Raw genomic sequence first — 24,028 nt, forward strand, 5'->3', positions numbered from 1 at the left:
CCCCACTCCTGAGAGGCGTGGGCTGAGGAGCCCTGAACACTGTGGGGCCTTCTGGGCCTTCCTGACGGACCCCCGCTCGACACCCTTTGCCAGCGCGATGGGACCCTCGTTTGACGCTCGTTTGGCCTATGCGGGGCCACCCTGCTGTGGAGGGCTGCCACGGGTGGGCTGTCGCTCCATGCTGGGGAGAAACCTTCCAGCAGGATCGCAGGCCCCAAAACCGAGCCCGTGTGCGTCCGCCCCGCTCGCCGGAGCTGAGGGACGGCGGCTGGGAAGGCGTCGGGAGCCGCGGCGGTTGCGCCTTTAACGGCGGGCGGAGGAGGAGGCGGAGGAGGAGGAGGGCCGGGGCTGCGCTGGGTGACATCAGTGGGTTTGGCTCCTGGGCTCAATGGAAACTGGGTGAGCGCCGGGCTGTGCCGAGCACACGCCGGCTGGAGGGGACGGCGAGCGGGCGGGAGGCGGCAGGCAGCGCCGCGCCGCGCCGAGCCGAGCGAAGGAGGGACGCGCCGGGCACGGCCGCCACCAGCCCTCCCCAATCCTCCGTCATCCTCCCCGCCGCGGCCGCCTGGCCCCCTGACAGCCGGCGGAGCAGCATCCCCACACGGCCCCCTTCCCGTCAGGGTGGGTATGGGGGGCGCCCGCCCGCATCTTGGGGCGCAAACCCCGGGGGAAAGGCGGCCCCTCCGGCTCTTTGTGTGCGCGGAGGGAGGGGGAGGGGGCGGGGGAGGGGAGGGCAGGGCGCGATGCGCCGGGCCGGGGGGGCGCGGGGGACAAAAGCCCCTTTGTGGGGTGCGGGTGGGGGTCACCCCATCCGCCACCGGCAGATTTTTGGGGGGGGGGGGGGGTTCCCCCTTCTTCCCTTTCTGTGCCTGCCGGGGCCCTGCCTGGCTGCCGGCGGGGCCGGGCGGGGAGGGGGGTGCTGTGTGTTCTCGGCGAGGGTCTGCGGGGGTCCCTGCGGGGGGCCGCCCTCCGGGGGATTTAGCCCCCCAACCTTTCCGTTCACTGATCTCTTCCGCTCTTGGTCTCCCTCCCCGGCCCCCCTCATCGCCTCTTTCGGGGAAGAAGGGGTGTCGGCGTTTGAGGGGGCTGTGGGGTCGGTGTTTCCTCTCGTGGGGGGCGGTAGGGGCGGGGGTCGATGGCCGCGGCCGGGTGCGAGTGGGGGGACGAGGAGAAGTTCAGCGCCGTTCCCGGCGGTGGCAGCTTTTTGTTACCTACCCGGAAAAATAACAGCCCGGGTACGGCTGTCTTCGCGTAGTGTTTGCCTGTAGGGCGTGGGGGTGTAAGGGACATATTTATTATTATATTTTTTTGTGTGTCCCCCCCTTCCCTATTTTTCTGTTGTGGCTATTTCTTCCTCAAATGTAGTTCAAATGCTCTGTGCTTGGGGTTTCTCTTCTCTTCCCATTTTATTTGCTAGTCTTCTTTCTGTAAGTGTCTAAGGGTCTGGAGGGGATTGGTATTTTGCATTTCAATCAAAATGTATTTTTTTTTCTTTTTTCCTTCACATTTTTAAGCGAGTTCAAATTACTGTTTTCCCAGCCTCATCCTTTTTTCCCTTCAAACACCGCCCTCCCCCCAGAAAAAAAAAAAAAAAAAAAAAAAAGGCCGTGTAAAGCCTTAATGGTCTATGGGTAAAGCAGCCCCCACTCCCCACACTTCCACTGAAAGCTGAAGCAGTGCTGGGATCGGCAGCCTCCATTATGGAGCCGTAGGTTTGGTTTTGTATGTCTTTTGCTAGACGGGGCATCTTCTCATTCTCGACCCCCTCGGGTGGGATAGAGGTGTCCCTGCTGCCCCCCAGCCCCTCTTGGGACCCCCCCCCACGGCCCCCCCCAGATGATCCCCGCATCTTTGGTCGCCATCGTTGCTGGCACAGCAATGTGCTATCAACTCTTATCGTGTGTTTATATAATGGCCTTTGTGCCTGTACGTGGGTATTTTATATTATATAAAAGGGGCTGGTGCAAAATGGTGTGTGTGGGGAAGCAGCGCTGGCGGCTGGATAGTATTATTTTTTTTTTTGTGGCTGTGTAGTATTGGATATTCATGTATGCAAACGCTCATGCAGAGCACACTCTCCTCTGAGGTTGTATGTGTGTTAATCCCTTATGGAAAACTAAATGGTTTAACTAAATGATTGCCCTACAGCCCCTGGGAATGCTGCCTTGGCTGTAGAGTGCAGGAAGGGTGGCAGGGCTGGGGAGGTTAAGCCTGTGGGGGGGGGGGTGGGAAGGAGGGATGGCTTTTTAAATTTTACATGTATAAATAATATATAGAGGGGTGATATAAATTTCACATGTAAGAATATATATTTTATGGGTACAATTTTCTTTCGTCTTGTAACAGTAGACCTGAAGATCAGAAGATAAAGGGCGGAAGCTGTAGATGGTGGTAGGGGTACGAGTGTGAAGTAGAAGCAAATGGGATAGATGTTTGAACTCCTGGAGCAGTTGTTGAGGGGGTGGGATGTGTGTGTCCTGCTGTCTTACCAGGAATCCAGGCTCTCGCTCTCTGACTATCCTCCGCCCAGGTTTTCTACTCACACTTGTGTATGTATGTGTGTTGGGGGGGAGATAAGGCAAAATGACAGCTGTGCGAGACCATGATTTTTTTTACTCCATTATCCTGCTTCCCGCTTCCACCCCCGCGCCCCAGAGCATTTTTTAGATTCCCCTTTGGAGCCTGTTGCTTAATCAGCTACAAGGGCTGCTGCCTCGTTGTGTGAGAAACCCTTCTTAACCTGGCTCCTGCCAGTCCTCGAAGGGTGGGTCTGAATTTAGGTTTGGGACTGTGGTGTTGCAGAGCAGTACCTGCTGTGTCTCGGTGTGGAGCAGACCTCACCAGAACCTCTTGCGTGGTCTCTGCCATGTGCTCGGCTGTGCTCACCCCAGCTGGGGATTGGACTCAAGTGGAAGTGTTTGGGGTTCACAGGCCTGGGTAAACACTCCATGAAGGAAGGAGGATCGAGAGCTGTCTTCTTGACAGTGGTGTGACGGGTTCCTGGGGACACAGACCTTTGATCATTCACTGGAGTAGGAGTGTAAGCAAGTCAGATGTATGTTAATGTGGCTCTAGAGAACAGCAGGCAGCGGATAAAAATCACGTCTATTTGCTGTGCCCTCACCCAGGTACGCCTGCCTCCTGGTTCCCAAGGCTCTGACTACATTCCTGGTAGTAAGAAAGTCAGAAATAGCCACAGGGTTTTATAGACTTCAGATGCACAGAAACCCACATGCGTAAGCAAATACTAGGTAAGGGGACTCCACCTCTTGAGTGTTTTGTGTGTGGTTTCTGGTGACTGGAGCTCTGCTTTCAGGGTTCACAATGTCCCCTGAATGCCTTGATAGGATTATTTCTCTGTACATCTCCGCAGCCCGTCCATTCTTCTTTCTGTAATCCCATCTCCTGGGGCAGGAGAAGTAGCTCGGGGTTTATAGTATGCCCAGAATCCTGTAGCTGGGATTATTTTTTTGTACTTCTGTCTCACAAGGCCATTTCTCCCTTCTTCCCTTCAGTGATGCTTCCTTCCCACCAAGCTCCAGCAAGGGAAAGTTCCTTGCACCTACTTGTGAAAACATGAATCATTCCTCACCTTTCCTGTCCCCAACAGGCTCTGTGTCTGCATTTTGTATGCTAATAATGTGGCATTGCATAAATTAGGACTGTGGCAAATCCTTCTAAAAGGAGACACACCGACTGTCTCGGGAAGAGATGTTGTTCCTAGAATAAGTTGGTAGCCATAGAAGAGGCAAGGGAAAGGGAGTTGTTAAGAGGGGAACTGCTGGAGCTGTGTTTGGCCAAGGTGTTTGCTGCAGAAGTTGAGGTTGGCAAAGAGAGCAAACTGTGGCTGTGGTCCTTCCACCTAGTTGATTTTCTGTGGAAGATGAGTAGGCTGAGCCTGGGCATGTTGATGGAGTCTATCAGGTCAAAGGGTTAGCTAATCATCTCAGGTAAAGGCATGAGGAAAGGCCCGAGCTGCTAAAAACAAACAGCTGGCACACCTAGGTAGGCTCAGGTAGACCAAGAGAGGTGGTGATCCCACCAGCAGAAGCATGTGGAGATGAGCAAGTGGTGTTCCTAGTCAGTGTGTGCCTGGCAGGGTTCAGTTCAGCGAGATGTCTCCTCCCTGTCCCCTGTGCTGGCCCCTGCCTAGGAGCAATGCAGTCGCTTGCTCCTGGCAGTCTGTCTGTCTCTTGCAGTCCTTGGGTTCTGTGCTTCACCACCAGCGAGATGTTGGAGAAGGGCTGGGTCAGAGAGAAACTCCTCACAGGGTTTATTATGCCTGACCTTTCTGGTGTCTCACAAGTCTACTTCTGTCCCAGTGCCAGAAGTAAGGTACAAGAAGCAGTACCTCTTTACAGTAATGTGACGTGATCACGCACTGAAACCTACTTAGAAGGGGTTTCCTGAACCCATCCCCAGTCTCTGAGCAAAATGGTGGGGAAGAGTCATTAGAATGTGTCATTCTAATAATGGGAACATGGGCAAAACATGCTTGAGAGTGTTCTGTTCCTGCAGTGTTTCTTGCTCATACTGTCCCTGGAAGATGAGGAGAGGTGATAGAAGGTGTATAAAGTGAAGTATTTTAAGATTTAAAACTACTCAGCCTCTGGGTGAAGTGGGGAGGTCTCTTCTGTAGTCTTACATAATTCACTTCCTGTTTCTGCTCTGACACTGCCCTTTTTGTGCTTCTTTTCTCAGCACGACTGAAACATGGAGCTTCGAGTGGGAAACAAATACCGGCTGGGCAGAAAGATTGGCAGTGGTTCGTTTGGAGACATTTACCTAGGTGAGTGTGAGAGTCTGTCTCAAGGTTGGTTTTCTCAATTGCATCATTGTTTTGGGGTTGTTTTTCTTGCTTGTTGGTATTTGTGGGCACCAGGTAAGGTTGAAAGGGGTGGAGAAGAGAAAAAACTAATGGAATACTGCTAGTGGTTTCTGGCTTTCTCATGGCAAAGAGAGGGGGATGAGCTCAGCTTTGCTTTACCACATACTGGAGACACAGTAGTGGTTGGTCAGACTGATTTAGATTTGGACTGTTCGGGGCACATTTGTCATACACCCTATTCCAGCATTCTCACTTCCTTTTCTTGAGCTTGGGTGTGTGTGGGTATAAACTCTGTTCACAGAGTGCCTGCTGGAAAGGGACGACATAGCTATGCCTTCAAGGATAGCAGGAATACAGTTTTGGGAAGACTGGTAGTGGAAGAGGTGGTCCAGAATCTGTAAGAGAAAGGTCTGAGACTAGGAGGTGTAAAACAGGTCAGAGAGCCTGCCCTGGTTGAAGTCCTGAGGCTCAGATCTGTTAGATATGTAATGGGATTTAGAGTTAATGTCTGGAATGACCTGAGCTAGAAGCTCAGTGGACAGAGCCCATTAGGTGCTGGGTTTCCTGTTACCACAGTAGGTCACCTGGGTAGAAGTTCTTCCAAACCAGTGTGCTGATGTGAAGATATGTTCCCTGATGCTTTGCCTGCTCATGTTTTTATTGGCTCAAACCATGTGGGACCAGAGTGGCGAGACTACCCAGCAGCCTGCTCGATGCCTCCATGAGGGCTAGCGTTACCTGCCTCTTGTTCTCACCACTACCTGTTCCACTGTAGGTGGATCCTTTGCAGGAGGTCGTCATATGCTCCTTGACTGTTAATTTGTTCAGTTGAGTTGTATTTTGCTTCCCAGTACATCCACCACTCCTTACTTTTGCTGGCCCTTCAATTTTTCCTAGTTTCTTCATCTGCTGAGCGGCTTGGAGCCATCACTGCATTTGAGGTGTGGCATTTCTAGTGCCTGGCAGTGGAGAACTACACTCGAGTGGTCTGTAATGTGATGCTCTGTGATCTGCACAGGCTGCTTTGGGTCTCCTTGGCTTTCCCCATCACCAACGCTATCGGGTTGCAGAATTGGCCTTAATGCACTGTCAGCTGTATTGCAGGAGAGCTCTTCTAGGATCTCCAACATCTTCCCATGCCTCCCCAAATCCCTTTCATTGAATATGTCTAGTTCAGATTACTTTTTTCTGTGATTGTAAATCACCGTCTGTTTTCAACCTCTGGTTTTTATCTCTGGTTCCCTCTTGCTTTATTATTCTCTCTTGATTGGTGTTGGCAGCCCTTCTTGATTAAGTGTCCTGTGGGAATCATCAGTAACAGGCTTTGTTGCCACCTTTATCCAGAACATGAACAAAGATGATAAATAATGGATCTGGGATCCCAGTTCCACTGTGTGTTGCCTTTACTGCAGCCTGTTCCTGTATGCTGCTCCTCTGTGACCCTCCAACCAGTTAAGTGTTTTGGGTGACAGTGCTTTTAATTCCCAGGTGCTAGGATTCAGGGGAGGTAGTTCGGACACAGCGTTTTCCACCTATGCTAGGGCTTGAAGCATTCCAGACCCTCTCTAGGACAGTATAAATTGTCGGGATCTTGCAAAACATCTGGGGTACATGTGGGGAGAGAAAGGAGGTGCTGAATTGAAAGGCCTGATCCTGTATTGCTCTGTATCATGTAACAGGTCATCCACCTGTGCAAATCAGGTATGGAAAATAGTCCCTGATGAGGGGGTTGTGCTTGCCTTGCCTGTCACCCAACAGAGGAAGCCCAGTGCCTCGGTGTGGTGAGCACAGCAGGATTCAACCAAGTTACTTGAATGCAGTATCAAAGCCCTTGTGATGTTCCTTGAGGTGCAAGCCAGCATATTTTGAAGCAGTGATAGTGAGACTTCATGGAGCCTGGGTGACTCCCCAGCCTGGAGGGATTGGGCATGTAGTCTGTGGTGGTGCGTCTGGAGGACGCTTGTGTTCATGCTGTGCTCTCACAGCCTGCTCTGCAGACAGAAGGACTCATTCACGAGGACTTGTCTCCTGCACCAGGTTCACCTCACAGTTCTCTGATAATGGTGTGGACACAGAGCAGGGCTTGTCTGTCTCTGAGGATTAGCAAGGGCTATATGGTTTATCCTCAGCTTCTCTCTTTGAGGGTGTTACTATCTTCACCTGCTCTGTAACCAGTGGGTGCTGTGTCCTGTCCTCTTTGGGGTTTGTTTTAGGTTTTTTGTCTGTCAGAAGGAAACTTGGATCTCTACATGGGTAGACACAAAGGATGGACTGTGTTAATCACTAGCTGGGTATTCAAGCACATTCCTTCCGTGCCCTACTTTTAGGGATAGATGTGCTAGGTGGAGTATTCTCCCCCCATTGGTTTGAGAGGGTGGGAAATGAGATCAGGCTGCCCGTGGGCCTTGGCTAGCCCATTTACCTCTAGAACTGCTCGTTCAGAAGAGCAAAACCCAGTTTGCAGAGGAATTGCCGAGACCTTTGGGCCGCTGGAGGCGGGGGGTGCTTTGTCAGAAGTGCTGGCCAAGAGGCAGGGCAGGGTTGCTGGACGTGTAGGAATCGTTTGGCCGGGACAAACACTGGTGGTGGAGATGAGCTGGGCAGACAAAGCATGCTGGGACCTGAGCTGGCTAGGGACAGTTCCTGGTGGCAGGCTCCTCCCTTGCTGGGAGGGGAGTGCCTTCCCTTTGTTTCCTGGCTTGTTAACTCTCTCTCACCCTATCTGCCTTCATCCATCTGTTCCCAGCCCTCCATTCTTCCCTCGGCAGGCTGTGGAGAGGGGCACAGGCGGTGGGGAGTGCGGGGCCTCTGCCTGTTGCCCCCGATGCTCAGGGAGGGCGGTGTTTATTGTATCAGATGTGCAGTCAGGAATCCACTCTGAAAAGATCCTGTTCAGCCGGTGACATCCTCTGTCCCCAGGGCCCCGTTTCAAAGAGCTTGTGATGAATGAGTTGAATTTGTGCAGCCCCCACAGCGGAGCGAGACTGGGGGAGGATGTTAGGAATTATCCCCCATCCTACATGCAGTCTCTCGAGTGGCTGAAGCTAGCAGACTCTGCTGTATTTGTCTGAAACATGGTGCTTTCCAGTCTGTAAAGAGAGCACAGAACTGTGGCTTTTGTACTTGTAGCTTTAAAGAAGATGGTGGTCAAAGCATGTAACAAAGGATCAGAAAGACTCCTGTCCTTAAATTCCCTCCTTGCTAGTGGTGGTCTCGATCTGGGTGGATCTCTAGCCAAGAAATAGTACAGGGACCACCTTGTAGGCATGGTGAGGTTTGGAGAGGGAACAAGCCTGAAGAGTTCAGACAGTGTCCCCCTCACCAAAGAATAGGTCAGATTGGTCCAGAGAAGGACCACAATAATGATTAGGCGGATGAAGCACCTCTGTTATGAGGAAAGGCTGAGAGAATTGAGATTATTCAGCCTTGGAGAAGAGAAGGCTTTGGGATGACCTAGTTCCAGCCTTCCCTCCCTGATGGAAGCCTACAAGAAAGTCTCTCTCAGTCTTTTTGCAAGGGCACATAGTGATAGGAAAAGGTAAATGAGCTTAAACTGAAAAAGGTTTAGATTAGATATTAAGAAGAAATTCTTGGCTATGAGGGTGGTGAGAGACTGGAAAAGGTACCCCAGAGAAGTTGTGGATGCCCCATCCCTAGAAGTGTTCAAGGCCGGGTTGGATGGGGCTCTGAGCAACCTGGTCTAGAGAAAGGTGTCCCTCATGGTGAGAATGTTGGAACTAGGTGCTCTTCAAGGTCCCTTTCAATGCAAACCATTCTCTGAGTCTACTTGTGCTCTTCTAGGCCACAGGGTTGTTTCTTCTTTCTCTAAGTAACACCTGTGTTTGGGCTATGGAGAGTGTGAGTATCTGAGCATTTGAATTGCATAATCACATTTTGAAGGATCTGAGTCTTCTTGATGTCTACCCTTGCTTTCCCTTTTCCAGCTTTGTGCCCACAGATAACACTCCCTACCTGCAGACAACCTAGCAGGTGGAGGCGTCTTCTGCATCTTCATGTTTCTGAACACCCAGGGTAATGTGGAGATGAGAACTCATACATGTTTCCACTGTTCATGTTCTGGGGATTAGGTTCATTCAAAATGCTGGTGCTGCAAGAAGTCAGAGAGACTCATTGTTGCTTTTGTGTCAGAAAATGCATTGGGAGAGGGAAAAGTTCTCCCAGGGGAGCAGACAAGGGAGCTGCTTCAGAGGATTTGGAGGAAAGTCTTCACAAAGGCAGGGGAAAGAGACAAGGGAAGGAAGAGTTCATACGTTTTTTTGGATGTCCTGGGTGTTTCCATGCTTAACGAGGACCAGTGGTTGAACACTAATTTAAAAGGTGGACCAGTCCCTTTTCTTGCTCTTTTCCTCCTTGTACCGCCTGGTGCTTTTATAAAAAGGGTCCTGTGGTGGAGTGAAGTGAATGTACAGACTTGTTTTTCTGGCCACCGATTTTTAAGTGGAAAATGCCAGCAACTTTTCAAAAGTAAACATTGGACAAATGTTTCTACCCTTCAGGATGGCTTTTCCCCTTTCCCTTCTCCTGAATCCTGCATTAAAATCTGTATTAAATTGATCCCATTGCTCCTCCTTCCCCTCCCTCAGAGCACCCTAAATAATTCCTCTCCCTCCTTACTGTTTACAGCCTTCAAATATTTGTAGACTGTTGTCATGTCCCATTCTTCCTCTCCACCCTTCTTAGTTGTATCTCTTGTCTATGTTACATATTTAGCTCTTTTAATCTTCCTTAGTAAATCAATCCCTCCAGGCCCCGATCATTTTTGTTGCTCTCTTATAAATTCCTAGCAGCTTGTCTGTCTCAACCCGGCACTGCAGCATCTAGATCATGTGTTTTTGCTATCAGGCAGCTCTTGGCTAACTGTGTACAAGCCAGAACTCTTCAACTGGAGATGGATCTCTTTAGGATCCATGGGGAGAAGCAATCTAGTTGTGTGAACGTTTCCTTCTTTTCTTTGGTCTCTGGCTCTGGAGGCGGTGTGTGAAAGAGAATAAGTGAAGAGATTTATCTGCAGCTTGTCCTTGTGGACTCTTTGAGTCTTATCACGGTGTTAAGGAGGCGCAAATTAGCCAGACCTACCAAAACTAGCTATGGGATATCTGCAAAACATCGCCTTTGACTCCAGCTCATGTTTGGTACGCATGTTTTGGAGTAATTTATTTTATAATGGTGTTCATATGCTGCTCGTGATCAGGGCTGCCCTCTGACTTGTGTTTAAGTGCAATTTCTAATAGTTCCAGGTATAAGGAAGGGCTTGTCAGAATATGTGAAGCCGGCATGGCTGGAGAGGAGAGAAGCAAGCCTTGAGTGTCATTCCCGTGACCCGTGTACAGATATTCCTTCTTTCCATTTTAGGATGATATGAAACATCTGGAATCCTTTCAGCTAGTACAAGAAAAAGAGCAGCCTGTTCCTTCTTTGACAGTGCACTTTGGGACCAGAGTGCTGGCTTTTGCAGCTGGCAGCTCAGTTGTTTTCAGAGAGAAGCGTGTGGGGTGGTAGTTTAGTGTAGTTGCAAAGTATCTAACAATACCTTCAACAAAGGTGTCCAGGCAGCCTTATTCAGGACAGGATTTTGCTTATTTCTTCATGCTTCTAATTTGTGATATAGCAAATGTTTCTGTGTTGGCAGAAGATAAAGGTATTATTAAAACCCTCAGGAGAGGGAGAAGCTGGAGATTTGGAAATTGTCTCTATTGAGGAGGTCAGTGCTGTGGAGAAAATAGAAAGAGCTGGCATGTTAGTAATGTCTCCTCCTGAACTAATTGGCTGTGTTGAAATGATGTAACTGAGTAACCAGTAATTTTGCTGGGGAAGAGATACTCTGTATCACTGCCTGAAGGGCTGCTTGGGTTCAGGGGCTAGGTTCATGATCCAGGGAAGCTACAACTTCCACTCGCTTTAGGTACTGTTGATGTGTGCAGATTGACCTTCCAAAGTCTGGCGCTTTTTGAGATAACAAGGCAGTTCACGTGTAGGATTGTTGTTCTAGCCTGACTTCAGGATCCGATCTGGTTTCCTCATGTGCCTCTCTCTGGGCTTGCATTTATAAATGGCTGTACGAAGTGGCTGAATCTCATTTCTGTCATAGAGAATAAATTTCAGGGCAAATCTTTAGGTTTTGACATCTTTGCAGGCCTTGTTAAAAGTGTTTAACTTCAGTAGAAGCTTGTGCAATCTTCATTTCACTCTCATTCCTATGCAGGAGCCAATATTGCAACTGGTGAAGAGGTGGCCATCAAACTGGAATGTGTCAAAACCAAACATCCCCAGCTCCACATTGAAAGCAAGTTCTACAAGATGATGCAGGGAGGAGGTGAGATGGGGAGGAAAGGATGGGGCCGGGGGAGTGGTTGGAAAAGGAAATTATTCTGGAGGGCTTTAGAAAAGAAATTATTTGGTGTTACACACCATCTTCTCAGCAGGGGATTCAACATCTATTCTCTCTGTTCCCTGGGCTTAATCTTTTTCTTTCCCCAGTGGGTATCCCCTCCATTAAATGGTGTGGAGCAGAGGGGGACTACAATGTGATGGTGATGGAACTCTTGGGGCCCAGCCTGGAAGATCTCTTCAACTTCTGTTCCCGCAAATTTAGTCTCAAGACAGTTCTGCTGCTGGCAGACCAGATGGTAAGTTTCCTCTGAAGCATTTGTGCCTACTCTCCTTTTCCATGCCTTTTCCCCCCACACTCCCCTCCCATCCCCTCTGCTTGAGAGCTGCTGTATCCCAGTCTTTCTTCATTTAGCACAAGTGGCTGCCAGCTTTCTATTTCTTGATGAAGTTGAGGACCTGGAACCTAGACACTGGTGGCATTTCCTTATCTCCATCCCTCCTTCCTTTGCCTGCTGCTCACCTTGTGTTAGTGTTGCACACTGGCACCTGTCTTATTTCCACTGCTCATGCTCTGGGTTTAAGACCCTTAGGTCTTCTGGACAGAACTGTTCCTTTCCTGGCCCAGCTAAGTTCAAAAGTTGACAGCTGTCAATGGTGAAGCTCAAAGTTTTAGTCCCTAAGGACTTGCTTCCCATCCTTCTTTGTGATGTTAACAGTGACGTTCCCAGACTGAGGACTGGGCTGGTGTGCACGGTTAAATTCCATCTCCAGATCTTGCAGCATCCAGAGGGTGTCTTTTCCTTAGCTGTCATTGCTGGTATTCAATGCAAAGTGTCCTTTCTTGCTCTGACAGCCCAGTGTCTTGGACAGGGTACTATTTTTAACAGATGCAGTTAAAATAAGTTTATTTCTTGATTGTCTCACTATTTATATATTTATCTATCTATTTATTTATCTATCTATCCCTCCTCCAGATCAGCCGTATTGAGTACATTCATTCCAAGAACTTCATCCATCGGGATGTGAAGCCAGACAACTTCCTTATGGGCCTTGGCAAAAAGGGCAACCTAGTATACATCATTGATTTTGGTTTGGCCAAGAAATACCGAGATGCCCGGACCCACCAGCACATCCCCTATCGGGAAAACAAGAATCTGACTGGCACAGCTCGTTATGCCTCTATCAACACCCACCTGGGAATTGGTGAGCCTGCTTGCTGTTGCTTCTTGGTGGGGCTTTCCAGGGAGGTTGTATGTCCCCAGAAGGAGGGGTTTGGGTTCTTTGTCTGACTCCGCTGCTGCCCCGCCTTGAGATAATGGGCGAATAAATTAAATGCTACACCTGTGCTACTTCTGCTGCTGCGGTGGCATTTTGAGCTCCTGAAGACAGAAATCATCTCCTGATCAGTGTTTGTGCACTGCTCAGCACAGGGAAGCCCTGTTGAGAATCAAGACTGTGACATCCCTGACTCTGCTTCTACTAAATCTGCCTTTGCACAATTTTTGCAGGCTGATTAGATGTGTAAAGGAGACATTCACAGGCACTGAACCTTTATGGATATGTGCAGTTGAAACTTGTCTTTTTGACTCCTGAGTGCCCTCGTTAGTGATTGTTCTGTAACTATCAGAGCTGGAAGATAGAGGCCCACTGCAATATAGTGTTACTCACCACTGAGGATGGGGATGTGCTGGAAATGTACTAGAAGCTGGAATGAGGGGAGGCTTCCAGCTGTCTGGACACTCCTCTTTTGTGACTGAGGATTGGCTGTCACAGACCTTCAAAATACAGATGTGTCTGTGAACTGCACAAGTGCAGTGAGGCAACTTCAGGGAGATAGGGCTCTGCCCTTAATGTGTGTGGTTAGTACTGAAGGGATGAAACGAGGCTGGAAAAGAATGTTCAGCCAGGTCTTACACTGGTGATGGCCATCATCCCAGGATTTGTAAAAACCTTGTGCAGGTTAGTGCCTAGTTGCACTTAAACCTCCTGAAGTCACCCAAACTGTTGTCCTGGGAGTCAGCCCCTGGTGGCTGTAAGGAAGATAGTTGAAAACCTCTTGCAGTTTTCTCTTCTGTTCTCTGCCCAAAAAACTTCTTTCCAGCATTTGACCTCCTTTCTCTGCTAAATTTTAGCTAGAGTTTGTTCACAGTGTGAGGCTTCCTTAGTTACTGTAGGATCCATTTGGAGCAGGCTGACTTGGTTCTGCTATTGACTGGCAACTCTAAGGAGCAGAAACATTGAAGCTATCGTGCCTGTTGGACCCAGGGAAGTATCTGCTGTGTTTGCAGGTTGTTTCTTTCTCTGGGAGGCCCTTCTTCTGAAGTGTATAACCTAACCTGGGAATTTGAAAATCAGAGCAAGGCATTGAAACCTTTTAAACTAACAGCTTTCACTGGATTTCACATCCTCATTCTTCCTGCATTCTCCTCTCTTGCAGATATTTCACAGAAATCTGAAGTCAATACGTGTCCTGCAGAAAATAGGCAGTTTTTCCCACTGTCTTCATTGCTTAATACTACATAACTTTAGATGGAGAATGCTTTATTTATATCAAAATGAGGAGTGTTGTTTGTTGAGAGTGGGCTGTAATCTCCTGACCTCTTCCATGTTATAAAAATAGTTCTCATAGAGCTTTCTAAGTTGGCCTTCTGTATTTTGGCTTGACCTGCATATATATAACACTCTCCATTGAATTCTCAGTCAAGATTTCCACAGCCATGGCAACTGCCACAAGGAGACATGCACAAAATAATTCTCACTACTATGTCTGTCGATTCTTTTGTGTGTGCCTGCTCTGCTTGAACTGATCATGAGAGGCTAAATGTCTGGTTGTGGCTTTTGAACGACTTCATTATTCATTCCACCCCAATTTAGCCCTTTACTACTGGTGCTTGGCTTGTGTGTCAGGATGAACAAACAATGTCTAAACAGTAATCCAAGGGCAAATTGCATATGCCATCAGTCTGAGTGCAGCTGCTGCTCTCTCCATGCCCTTTGATTCGGGAAAGTCTGGGTGTGAGTTACTCTGTGCAACAGGTCTCGGGTGTATTATCTCCACGTTGCAGATAGTTGCCCTGAACGGCGTAAGGGTTACATGACTTGCCTGGAGGAAAGGGGGTGGGGGTGTTTGGGTTTCAGCTGGAGTTCCTGTTTCTCAAGACCTTGCCACAGGGTATCTAACAGAGATATTTGTGAGTTAGCAGCATTGCCATGGGAACCATCACTCTGAATTTTTTGACTTTTCAGAGACTAAATTATCTGTCCTAATGTTGCGTTTATGTGGTCTAGGGAGAGGGAAGGAACCAGGTGCTGGGGTATTTTTGTGACAGGAATAGCAAATGAATAAATGCCTTTATTTGAATTTGCAAGCTAAGAGTTGGGCATTCTGATGTCTGGAGGAAACACATTCTTTTTCCAGTGACTGGGGAAAAAAGTAGGAGGCGAAACTGGGGAGGGTTCCACAGCTGGAGACTTGCCGTTGGGGGAGTCACTGTACTGTGCAGGCTTTGGTTCACGCATTCCAGTCAATTTTCACATGCTCTAGGGATGAGAGTCTCTTGCACCCACTGTAGCGTCTGAAATAGATGCCTGGTGTGCCCAGGAGACAGTCTTGGAAGAAGCCTGATGGTCTCTGTCTGGGTGACAGAGGGGTTGGGGGGGCAGTGCCTTCCCAAATGAATGTCCTAGACGGTATCGATGTAGGCTGTGCAGATCATAAGTCCTCCTGCTCATCCTGCCCTCTGTCACCCATTCCAGATTCTTGTGTGTTTTTAAAGGCTGTCGCCATGCAGTGGGGAGCGAAAGGGGAACTCTAGTCCAGCATGTGCAAGATCAGATCTGAGTATGTAATCAGGAAAACATTGCTCAGTTAAGCCTGCTTGTAGCTGGGCTAGCTCCAGGGAAGACAGCTGATTTCTAGGGAGTTCTGCATGGGAGCAGCATTACTTTGGTAGGATCAGAGTGGAGGAAAACACTGTTTGAATAGGGGGACCAGGAGATAGTTTAGGCTGCAAAGAAACACGTTTTGTCATGAACTTTGTGTCCAAGGCAACCAGTCCTCAGTCTCTGGTCTTTGCCCAAGCATGTCTTGTCCTGTCCTGCCACTCAACCCTGACTTGGCTTATGAGGACCCTGCTTTGGGAAGGGAGTGGAGGTGTGGGCTGGCTGGGAACCTCGCTGGGGGTGGGAGGGAACTGGCAGGAGATTGCTTGCAGAGTGGGTTGGGTTTGAGAGAGGTCATGATGAGTTGTGTGGGAAGGCGACCTTGTGTTTTCTATTGGAAGGGCTTTTGGGAAGGAGGGAGTAAAGGATGAGTGTCTTATGAAAAAGACATTTTTCATAAAATTTGCTTTCAAAAAAAACCCCATTGTAGGAGAGCTGTGATAAAATGGAGAGAGGAAGTGTGGTGTAGTATCACAGGTCATGACTATAATCCTGCTTCTGGATTGACTTGCTCAGCAGATGCATTCACATCACTTTTCTTTTTCTTTTCAAACTCCGAAGTGAGTTGGTTTTTTGGTGGCTTTTTTTTCCCCCCACAGCCCAAGGACGCTGTGAGAGTTAGTCACTGATTGTCAGGTTTCTAAAAGTAGAAAGTAGTAACACTAAATAATGTTTCCTTGGTGTGTAGAGGAAAAGTTTTATTTCTGACTTGGCTGCTTAGTGTTATCTAGTATCCTGAGGATGTTGGTATGTGAGATCCTGCAAAAAAAGTAATTAAATGTTGGGTGGTGTGTAATAGTAACTGAAGAAGAAACAAAGAAACAGGTTGTAGGAACTGTTGTCCTTTATCCTTCTCCAAGGTTTAATTCAGTATCTTGTACATAGGGTTACAGGTAACAGACTGCTACAATGTTTTGAGGTAGCTGCACAGCTGTGACCCATCGTGTTGGTGCTTCAGGCTCATCACAGGTTTGAATCCCCCTGAAGTTGTTTAAGTGGGCTACAACGACCACATGTACGTGAGGTGCTAAACATTGGGAGTGCAGCACAGTCAAACACTGATATTCAGCATTTTCATAATTAGGTGTTGTGCTTGCAGTTTTTTGTCCTTGATCATATTGCTGTGTTAAGACACAGTTAAGGTGTGTTTGCATGCACGTAATGGCTACTAGTTAGCTTCCCAATTTGGTTTTTAACCCCTCTCATTGCCTTCAGTAAGGGCTTGTAGCATCCCCCACTGACTTCAGGCTCCCTAATCTCAAGTCTCTAATTCTAGGCTTCCCTAAAGTGCTAGGACTGTGCCCAGGCATATGTTTGCAGAATGTATCCGGTTCTGGATGGGATTGGTGGCTGTGCTCAAAAGTGCTGTGCTTCACACAAGTGGAGGTGTGTTATTCAGCCTGCCCTAAGCAGTTTGGAGTTCAAGCTGGATTTTGGAGGCAGCATCCTGATTTATTCCTGAAAGGTTGATTTGCTTGTTCAGTAGGTTTCTCTGGTTCCTGCCCTGCCTTTCCCTACTCCTCTGAAGGGAACCACCACACTCTAGTCAAGAAGCCACAGCTAGAGGTGTTAAAGCTACAGCATGGATAAGTCAAGATCTGGCAAGCCTGCAGGACTGGGGTTATCCTTGTCTCTTGTGCTTTCAAGCCCTGGGTGTGTGTTCTGACTCCATTTCCACATGCCTCCTGTCTAAGGATGTAGGTCATTAGCCAATATTGTTTAGTTTTGTTTATTTGATATGCATGGTGAGTAATCGCAGCCCTCTGAGAGTACATGTATCCCAACCTTAGGCTAAATGCAAAACTGGGTTTCTTTTCTCTGCTTCTGTCATAGCATCCAAGTATCTCCCAGACGGTCATGTAATTATCTTTGGCAGTAGCCTGATAAGATTAGGAAGTATTAGCCCCTTTAAATTGGGCAACTTGTTAGTTAGTGGGGTCAAAAAATGCTGTAATTTCTGCATGCTCAAAGTAAGACATCTTTGAGAATCTGCAGGGCTGCTCTGTCCCCTACCATCTTGGAATGTGGCGTTTTTATGGTGTTTCATGTGCTTTTGACCCAAATGATCTCTCCTATCAGTTATGGAGTGATGAGACCCTTTTTTTTTTCTGCAACCAGGGTACTTTTTCCCCCTCAACAGTTTTAGCTTGCTAAGCCCTCAGTTCTCAAAACACTTAGGAGGTTATGAGAGATTCACGAGGAAGAAGGAGCCTTGTGACCCACAGCTTGTGTTGTTGCATGTGGATGTGTGTATCTGTGACCTGCTACAGCTACTCTTTTGTCACGATTCAGCTCAGCTAACAGAAAAAGGGATAGCTGTAGTGATCTACTGGCCTTTGAGTGGGACAGGTGGTAACATGTATCTGATACTCATACCCCACAGACTAGTCATAATCTGCAGCATCTTCCGGGATATGGCACTGAATCCAGCAAAATGTGCTGTAGTAAATTAACCTAATAGATGAAGCTCTTTAGTCTTTCCTCTCTCCCTCTGCTCTCCCTTAAGCCATATTTTGCCTGCCTGTTATCTGTGTCAGTTGTTCTTCTGGAGATGTAAAGTACTTTCTCCAAAGTGTTTATTTTATTTGGGAGGGAAACAAGAACAAGACAATCTTGGCAAGATTTATACAAGAATTTGCAAGCAATGTTGGAGGAGTTTGGAGGAGTTAACCAGGCAATATTTGCAGTTGTTGAGATTCTGCATAAAATCCTTCTTGAGCTAGCTTGAAATTTTAAATGGCTTGGCTATTCTAGAGAACAAGGTCAATGTGAAATGTTAGGGGTTTTTTTGTAAGCCAACTTATTTTGTTTCATAAACAAGCATCTAAAGATGAGCCCTTCCAATGGCATCTTAAGGGTGACCCTTGGTCTGAGTACTACCTGAGTTGGTAGTAATGCCAATTACACAGTCACTCCTCATTTGGAGGGGAATTTTTTCTTTAAAGTATGTCCCTTTCCTCCCCAGCTTGGAAAATGTCACCAAGCTGGAAAGACATCTTTGCACATTACGTGTTATGCTTCTACTATCAAAAAACTAACAAAGTTGTTTACTACTAGAAAGGGTCCCTAGTTCCTGGTTTCTGCCCTGCTTAAAGGCTATCAGCAGTTTAATTAGAAGATGTGTTTGAAAGGGCTGTGTTGGACTTACCTCTGTTACCTTTGTCTATCTATGACTACCTTTGTCATGACTAATCCCTGGATTGAAGAATCATTCTGGGTGGAGAAGTGTAGGTGCCCTTCCTCTGGGACTGGGAAGAGCAAAGTAGGCAGAGTTGCTGCAGCAGTTCTTGAGATGTGAAATTCTTGTGTGAATTAAGGCTTGTCCAAGTGACGAGGTAGTCAGAGTCATTAGTTATAAAGTGGGTTGGGCTCCATGGGGAGAGGAGCACCTTAACTCTTGTAGCATGATCTTCATCACAATAATTTGCTCTGGAATGTCCTCTACAAGTTTGACTACTTATAGAAATCTACCAGAAAAGAGAGAGGGTTGGTTGTTCTGTTCAGTGTTCATCTCCAAAGCTATGTGATTGCCAAAGCAGTTTTGGTTGCTGCTCACTCCTTGCCCCTTTGTAACTTCTCACAGAACAAAGTCGCCGTGATGACCTGGAGAGCCTGGGCTATGTGCTCATGTATTTCAACCTGGGCTCGCTGCCCTGGCAGGGCCTCAAGGCTGCCACCAAGCGCCAAAAGTATGAGAGGATCAGCGAGAAAAAGATGTCAACGCCCATCGAGGTGCTCTGCAAAGGGTACCCTTGTAAGTGCTCTCATCTTGATGGCTGTCTTGTCTGCTGCTTCGCTTGTTCATCTGCTGAAAGCCTCTGGAATCCTGAGTCCTAAAGGGCAGTGCCCAGTACCCCAGACCAGGATGTGTTGCTGACACCGGTGATGGGAAGTATAACAGAGCAGTCATGGTACAGTTCAGGTTCAGAAGTGGGAAATGTGTTTTAATGGACAGTGAAACCTTAGGTTAGTAAGAGCGTGAGAGTGCTGAGAGGAGGGATCTTGAGGACCTTATGAGCATTTTAAAGAGGGGTCAGCATTGAGCTGAGAAGGTATGCTGGTGATGCTGAATTTTTCCTGGTTAATGAGGAGTCCCAGGTGTGACCAGGCAATAAAGTGGCAAATGCAGTTCTTTGTAGGTAAATATGGAACAATGTATGTGAGAACAGAGAGAAGTCTTGGTCCTCATGTCATGTGCACAATAGTAGGCTCTGCTCTGGCTGACCAGTGCCACTCACCAATGAGCTGTTGCAATTACAATTGGTGATTCTGTGGAAACATCAGCTTTATGCTCAGTGGCTGCTGAGTAAAGGGAGCATTAGGAATTACTAGGAAAGAAGCCCAAATAACATGCATAGGCCCATGGCCCACTTGCACCTTGCATGTACTGTGTAGGTCTGGTCCATCCCACTGTTTCACAAAGGATATGGTATTACTGAGAAAAGGGCCTAAAAAGGTGATCAGAGGTGAGTTAACTTCTGCCCAAGTAACGAGTTTGCTGGAAAAAGAGGTGGGTAGAGAGAGATGATAGAAGTCTGCTCTCTTGCTATGCCTACAGAAGTTTGGATGGGAGTTGATATTAGGTGGTCCCAGTTTTTATATTGGAAGAGAAACAATGCTGGTTTCTGCTAGCTGCAAAACAAAAGGATGTGGTTCTTTATACAGCCAGTAGTAGACCTCTGGAACTCCTTCCTAGAAGATGTTGTGGATACTTAAATCTTTACAGGAGTTCGAGGAGAGACGGGACAAGTACGTGGAAGAGAGATCCTGTGAGGATTACTAAATTACTAAGTTAGGAACTACATCCAGATCAGGAATTCCTGGAGCTGAAAGTAGGTGCTGGGCTAATGTCGGCAGAAGTGTAAGACGTGCCTGCCCCACTCTTTCCCCTCTCGTGTACTTCTGGCCACTGCTTATGACAGGCTACTGAGCTAGGAGTATTTCTGTTCTGAGTTGAACTTCCCAAAGCTCATCTCCAGCTCTTCTTTAGGCCTGCATTCCTCCTGTCCTTCAGCAGGCACTGTGACTTGCTAGGTCTTGCATGGAGAAGCCGACAGAAAGAGATGCATAACATTTTCTCTGGTAAAAAGAGAGATGGGGTCCTTTTTGGTGGCCAAAGTGCTGCCACCAGCAGGCTCAGTTTGTGTTACAGATCTGTGTTTGTGCTGTCCTGGTTCAGCATGCCACTGTTGAAAGGCTGCAGCAGCTTCATGGTGGGACCAGGGAGGTTGGATGGCCAGCAGCAGCCATCAGCTGTTCTCTGCTCTCTCCAGCTGAGTTCTCGACATACCTCAACTTCTGCCGTTCACTGAGGTTTGATGATAAACCTGACTACTCGTACCTGCGGCAACTCTTCCGCAACCTCTTCCACCGCCAAGGCTTCTCCTATGACTACGTCTTTGACTGGAACATGCTTAAATTTGTAAGTGTGTTTGGCAAAAGGGTTGGACCAGGGTTGGTTTGTTTCATGGAGATAGGGGAAGAGGGTTGGAAGCTGCCTGCTGTCTATGCTTAGCCCTGGTGAACAGCTTGAGCAAAGGGACCAGGTAGAGTGAAAAAGAGGCAGATTTGTTTGGTGTGTAACTAACTGGAGGTATAGCTACTGTTGTATTAGTGAGTGTATCTGATGGAGCATGTGTGTCAGTAGATCTATAGCTAGAGGTAATTTCTCAGGAAAGAGCTATATTTGGAGCTGGGACACAGATGTAGATTGCAATAACAGCTGTAGTTCATATGCTTTATCTGTTTTGTTTTTGAATAGAATGAGATCCTTTATTGGTGCAGTGGAAGATGGTGGGGAGAGTTTTGGGGATGGAGCTCCACTTCCTTGGGGTGATGGAGCACCATGTGTTTTCTGTCCGGGACTGCTGCTGTCTCTCCTGCCTGACAGCCGTGTGTGGTGTGGGGGTTTCTCTCCTCAGGGAGCAGCCCGGAACCCTGAGGATATGGATCGGGAGCGGAGAGAGCATGAGCGAGAGGAGAGGATGGGGCAACTCCGAGGGTCAGCCACACGAGCGCTGCCCCCTGGCCCACCTGCCGGAGCCACTGCCAACCGTCTTCGCAATGTCACTGAGCCCATGGCCTCCACCCCCACCTCCCGAATCCAGCAGTCTGGTGAGGGGGGTGGGAGAGCTGGGGGAGGGTACCACCCCTGTTGTGGGCTGGAAGCCAAAACTATTGACTGATATTCTTGTCCCAACATTTCTCTGGCCCAACAGGCAACACGTCCCCCAGAGCAATCTCAAGAGTGGACAGGGAGCGGAAGGTCAGCATGAGGTTACACCGAGGAGCTCCTGCCAACGTCTCCTCATCTGACCTCACAGGGCGGCAAGAAGTGTCACGGATTTCAGCATCACAGGTGAGTTCCTGCTGCAGTGTTCCTGGCCTTGGCCTGGATGTCCCAGAAGGTCTACAGGCCCCAGAGCGGTTTTCCCCTGATTTGCTGGAGCTGATATGAGCTGGAAGTTTCTGGTGTGGTGAGGGAAGTGGTACCAAGGTGTACCAAGGGTTACACCCTTGCTCTTCTGTTGTGTATTTTCTGGAGGCTGTGCTCAGTACTGCCATTTTAGTGCTCCGCTTTGCTTGTAGTAAGCCTTCACCTTGTGGTCTTCCAGACCACAGTGCTTTGGAGAAGCAAAGCAGTAAACAAACTCTTGAGAGGGAGGGTGTCCTGAGAGAAACGTGGAGCCTCTCTGTTTTGGTGCCTTTTTTGCTTTTTTCTTCCTCTCCAGCCCTAAGCAACTCTTCCTTTTTTTTTTTTTTTTAATAGACAAGTGTGCCATTTGATCACCTTGGGAAGTGAGGAGCAATTGCCACTGGACCAGTGTTTGCTTAGGTGAGCCTGTATTCATGCCTGGGAGCCCCTGCGGAGGGAATTCCTGGGAATACAAAGCTTTAAGTTAAGAATTTATGTTGTTGTGGGGGATTGGTATATTTCCTTTCCTTTCACCTTACTTTGGGATGCTTTTTGGCTTCAGAGGGGAGAGTAAGGTTGGCTGCCAAAACCTTGAGAGGACAGATTGTCTTAGGTGTAAAGGTAGCTTCTGTTTCTCCAGGAGGATAGGAAGGGTGGAGAAGGTGCTGAGCTGAGGAGCCATTTCATTAGTTCCTCATGAATGCTTTTCTGGCAATGTGACAGTGCTGGGATGGAGGGTGCTGAGCAGGTAATCAAGTGTGCAAGACTTTGTACAGCTACTGAGTGCCTCTTGTAGAGGAAACGACAGTAGCTGGGCAAGGTAACTCTGAGGGGAGGCAGGCATGTAAGAAAGAAAGGGCTGATTTGATTTGTTACACTCCAACTGGCAATGGAAGTGCTGGAAAGAGCCTTTGCTCCTAACATCTCTTGCCTTTTTCTCTCTTTTGAATTCTCTTTTTAGTGTCTTCACTGTATTTTTCTTTTAAAAAACAAAAAACCCAAAAAACAAACAAAAACCTAAAAAAAAAAAAAAAAAATAAAAGACAAAAAAAAACCAAACAAAAAAACCCAACAGAATTTCTTTTTGCCAACGATGAGGAGTCGAGCTGTGCCCCCGCGCTGGTGTGAGCCGTTTCCAGAGGGCCACCTGTCCCCGGCGTGAGCGCCTCCGAGGAGCTGTCGACGTGGGAGCCGTGTGGGAACACCTGTGCTGCCCCCCAGCCCCTACCGCTGCCCCCACTGGCTACCCTCAGTTCCCTCTCCTGACTCTCTGCTCCTGGTTTTGATTTCTCTCTCTTTTTTTTTTTTTTTCTTCTTGGATATCTTCTGCTTTTTTTTTACATACTGTTTTCAAATCATGGTTTCTAGCCATATAAATTTAAACTTTGCTGTCCTTTTTTTCTGAGGGCAGGGGTTGGTGGTAGGTGGGTGAGGTATTTTTTTGGTCTTTGTTTTGGTTTTGTTATTTTCAGGAGCCTTGTGGGCCAGGAGAGAATCAGATTCCAGCCACATTTGATGGTAGAAGTCTGATTTTTATTATTATAACAGAATTTATTTTCTCAAGCATTAAACACATTTTAAGCTGTGAGGGGAATTGTGACAACAGCCTAATCATTGACTCGGGCTTCCTTTCCTTGGGTGGCTTCTCTGCGGTTTCTTTTTTGGCTGCTGGGAGAAGTGCCAGCCTTCCCTGATCCAAGCGGTCCTCACACGCTGAGGGATCTCTTTGGAGAGGCACCTGGTCCCACGGAGGATGGGATTGTTGGGGCTGACATACAGGGAGAAATATACTTCTCATCCCTGCAGCGGGGTCTTTTTTTTCGTCTGGCTGTGCGTGTTTTTCTATTTTTATTTTTTAATTAAAACTTGTTTTAATTCCTGCGGAGAGAGTGTGGGACTTGAGGAGAAGAGAGGGGCGCACAGAAACTGGAGTTTAGAGTTCTTTCAGAGCGATGGTTCTTGCTCTCTCCTTTCCTCATGCAACCCCAAGTAAGATCCACCAATACATGCACAATCCCCTCCTGCCCTCTCCCACCCGTCCCCCCCCTTCCCCCCCCACTTTAGTTGTTTTTAAATATAATTTAGGAATACTCAAGCTGCTTTGTGGCACTTGGGGCTTTGAAACACAATGATCACCACTGCGACCTATGGCCTGTAGCAGACACACTGTCACTGTAGTGTGGAGCCGATGGGTTGTTGGCAGGGCGGGGAGGGTGGGGTTAGTCTTTGTTTTGTTTGTTTTTACCCTTTCTATTTAACACTTTATTTTTCCTCCCTGTTTTTTTCCTAATTTATTTACCCCTCTTACTGTCTCTCTCTTTTTTTTAATTAAAGAGCAAAACTTTTTATTACTTTGTAATTTAAAAAAACAAAAAAAAACCTGAAGAACTTTGGGGGGGATTTTGTACTTTTTTCCTGTGTAAATATTGGACTTTTTTGAGCTTTATCGTGGTTGTTAATTTGAAGTAATAAAGTAGAAAATGATAAAGTGA

The 24,028-nt window shown here is 47.7% G+C and overlaps 1 protein-coding gene across 4 annotated transcripts; it reads left to right on the forward strand.

Moving 5' to 3' along the window:
- The first annotated feature begins 365 nt into the window (after positions 1 to 365).
- Positions 366 to 24,028, forward strand: CSNK1E (casein kinase 1 epsilon). 4 transcript variants are annotated; one of them, XM_014885293.2, is made up of 11 exons: positions 366 to 621; positions 4,702 to 4,789; positions 11,052 to 11,162; positions 11,327 to 11,475; positions 12,154 to 12,382; positions 18,705 to 18,875; positions 20,395 to 20,543; positions 21,043 to 21,235; positions 21,340 to 21,479; positions 21,891 to 21,956; positions 22,498 to 24,028. In XM_014885293.2, the coding sequence occupies exons 2-10, from the start codon at positions 4,714 to 4,716 to the stop codon at positions 21,921 to 21,923; spliced, it is 1,251 nt and encodes a 416-aa protein (XP_014740779.1). In that variant the 5' UTR covers positions 366 to 621; positions 4,702 to 4,713; the 3' UTR covers positions 21,924 to 21,956; positions 22,498 to 24,028. The 4 variants fall into 4 exon arrangements, with proteins under 4 accessions (XP_014740779.1, XP_014740780.1, XP_014740781.1 ...); XM_014885294.2 differs by having other exon boundaries at positions 22,612 to 24,028; XM_014885295.2 differs by having other exon boundaries at positions 22,635 to 24,028.

The sequence above is a fragment of the Sturnus vulgaris genome, chromosome 5, assembly GCF_052056855.1.
Source record: "Sturnus vulgaris isolate bStuVul1 chromosome 5, bStuVul1.hap1, whole genome shotgun sequence".
NCBI classification, from domain to species: Eukaryota; Metazoa; Chordata; class Aves; order Passeriformes; family Sturnidae; genus Sturnus; species Sturnus vulgaris.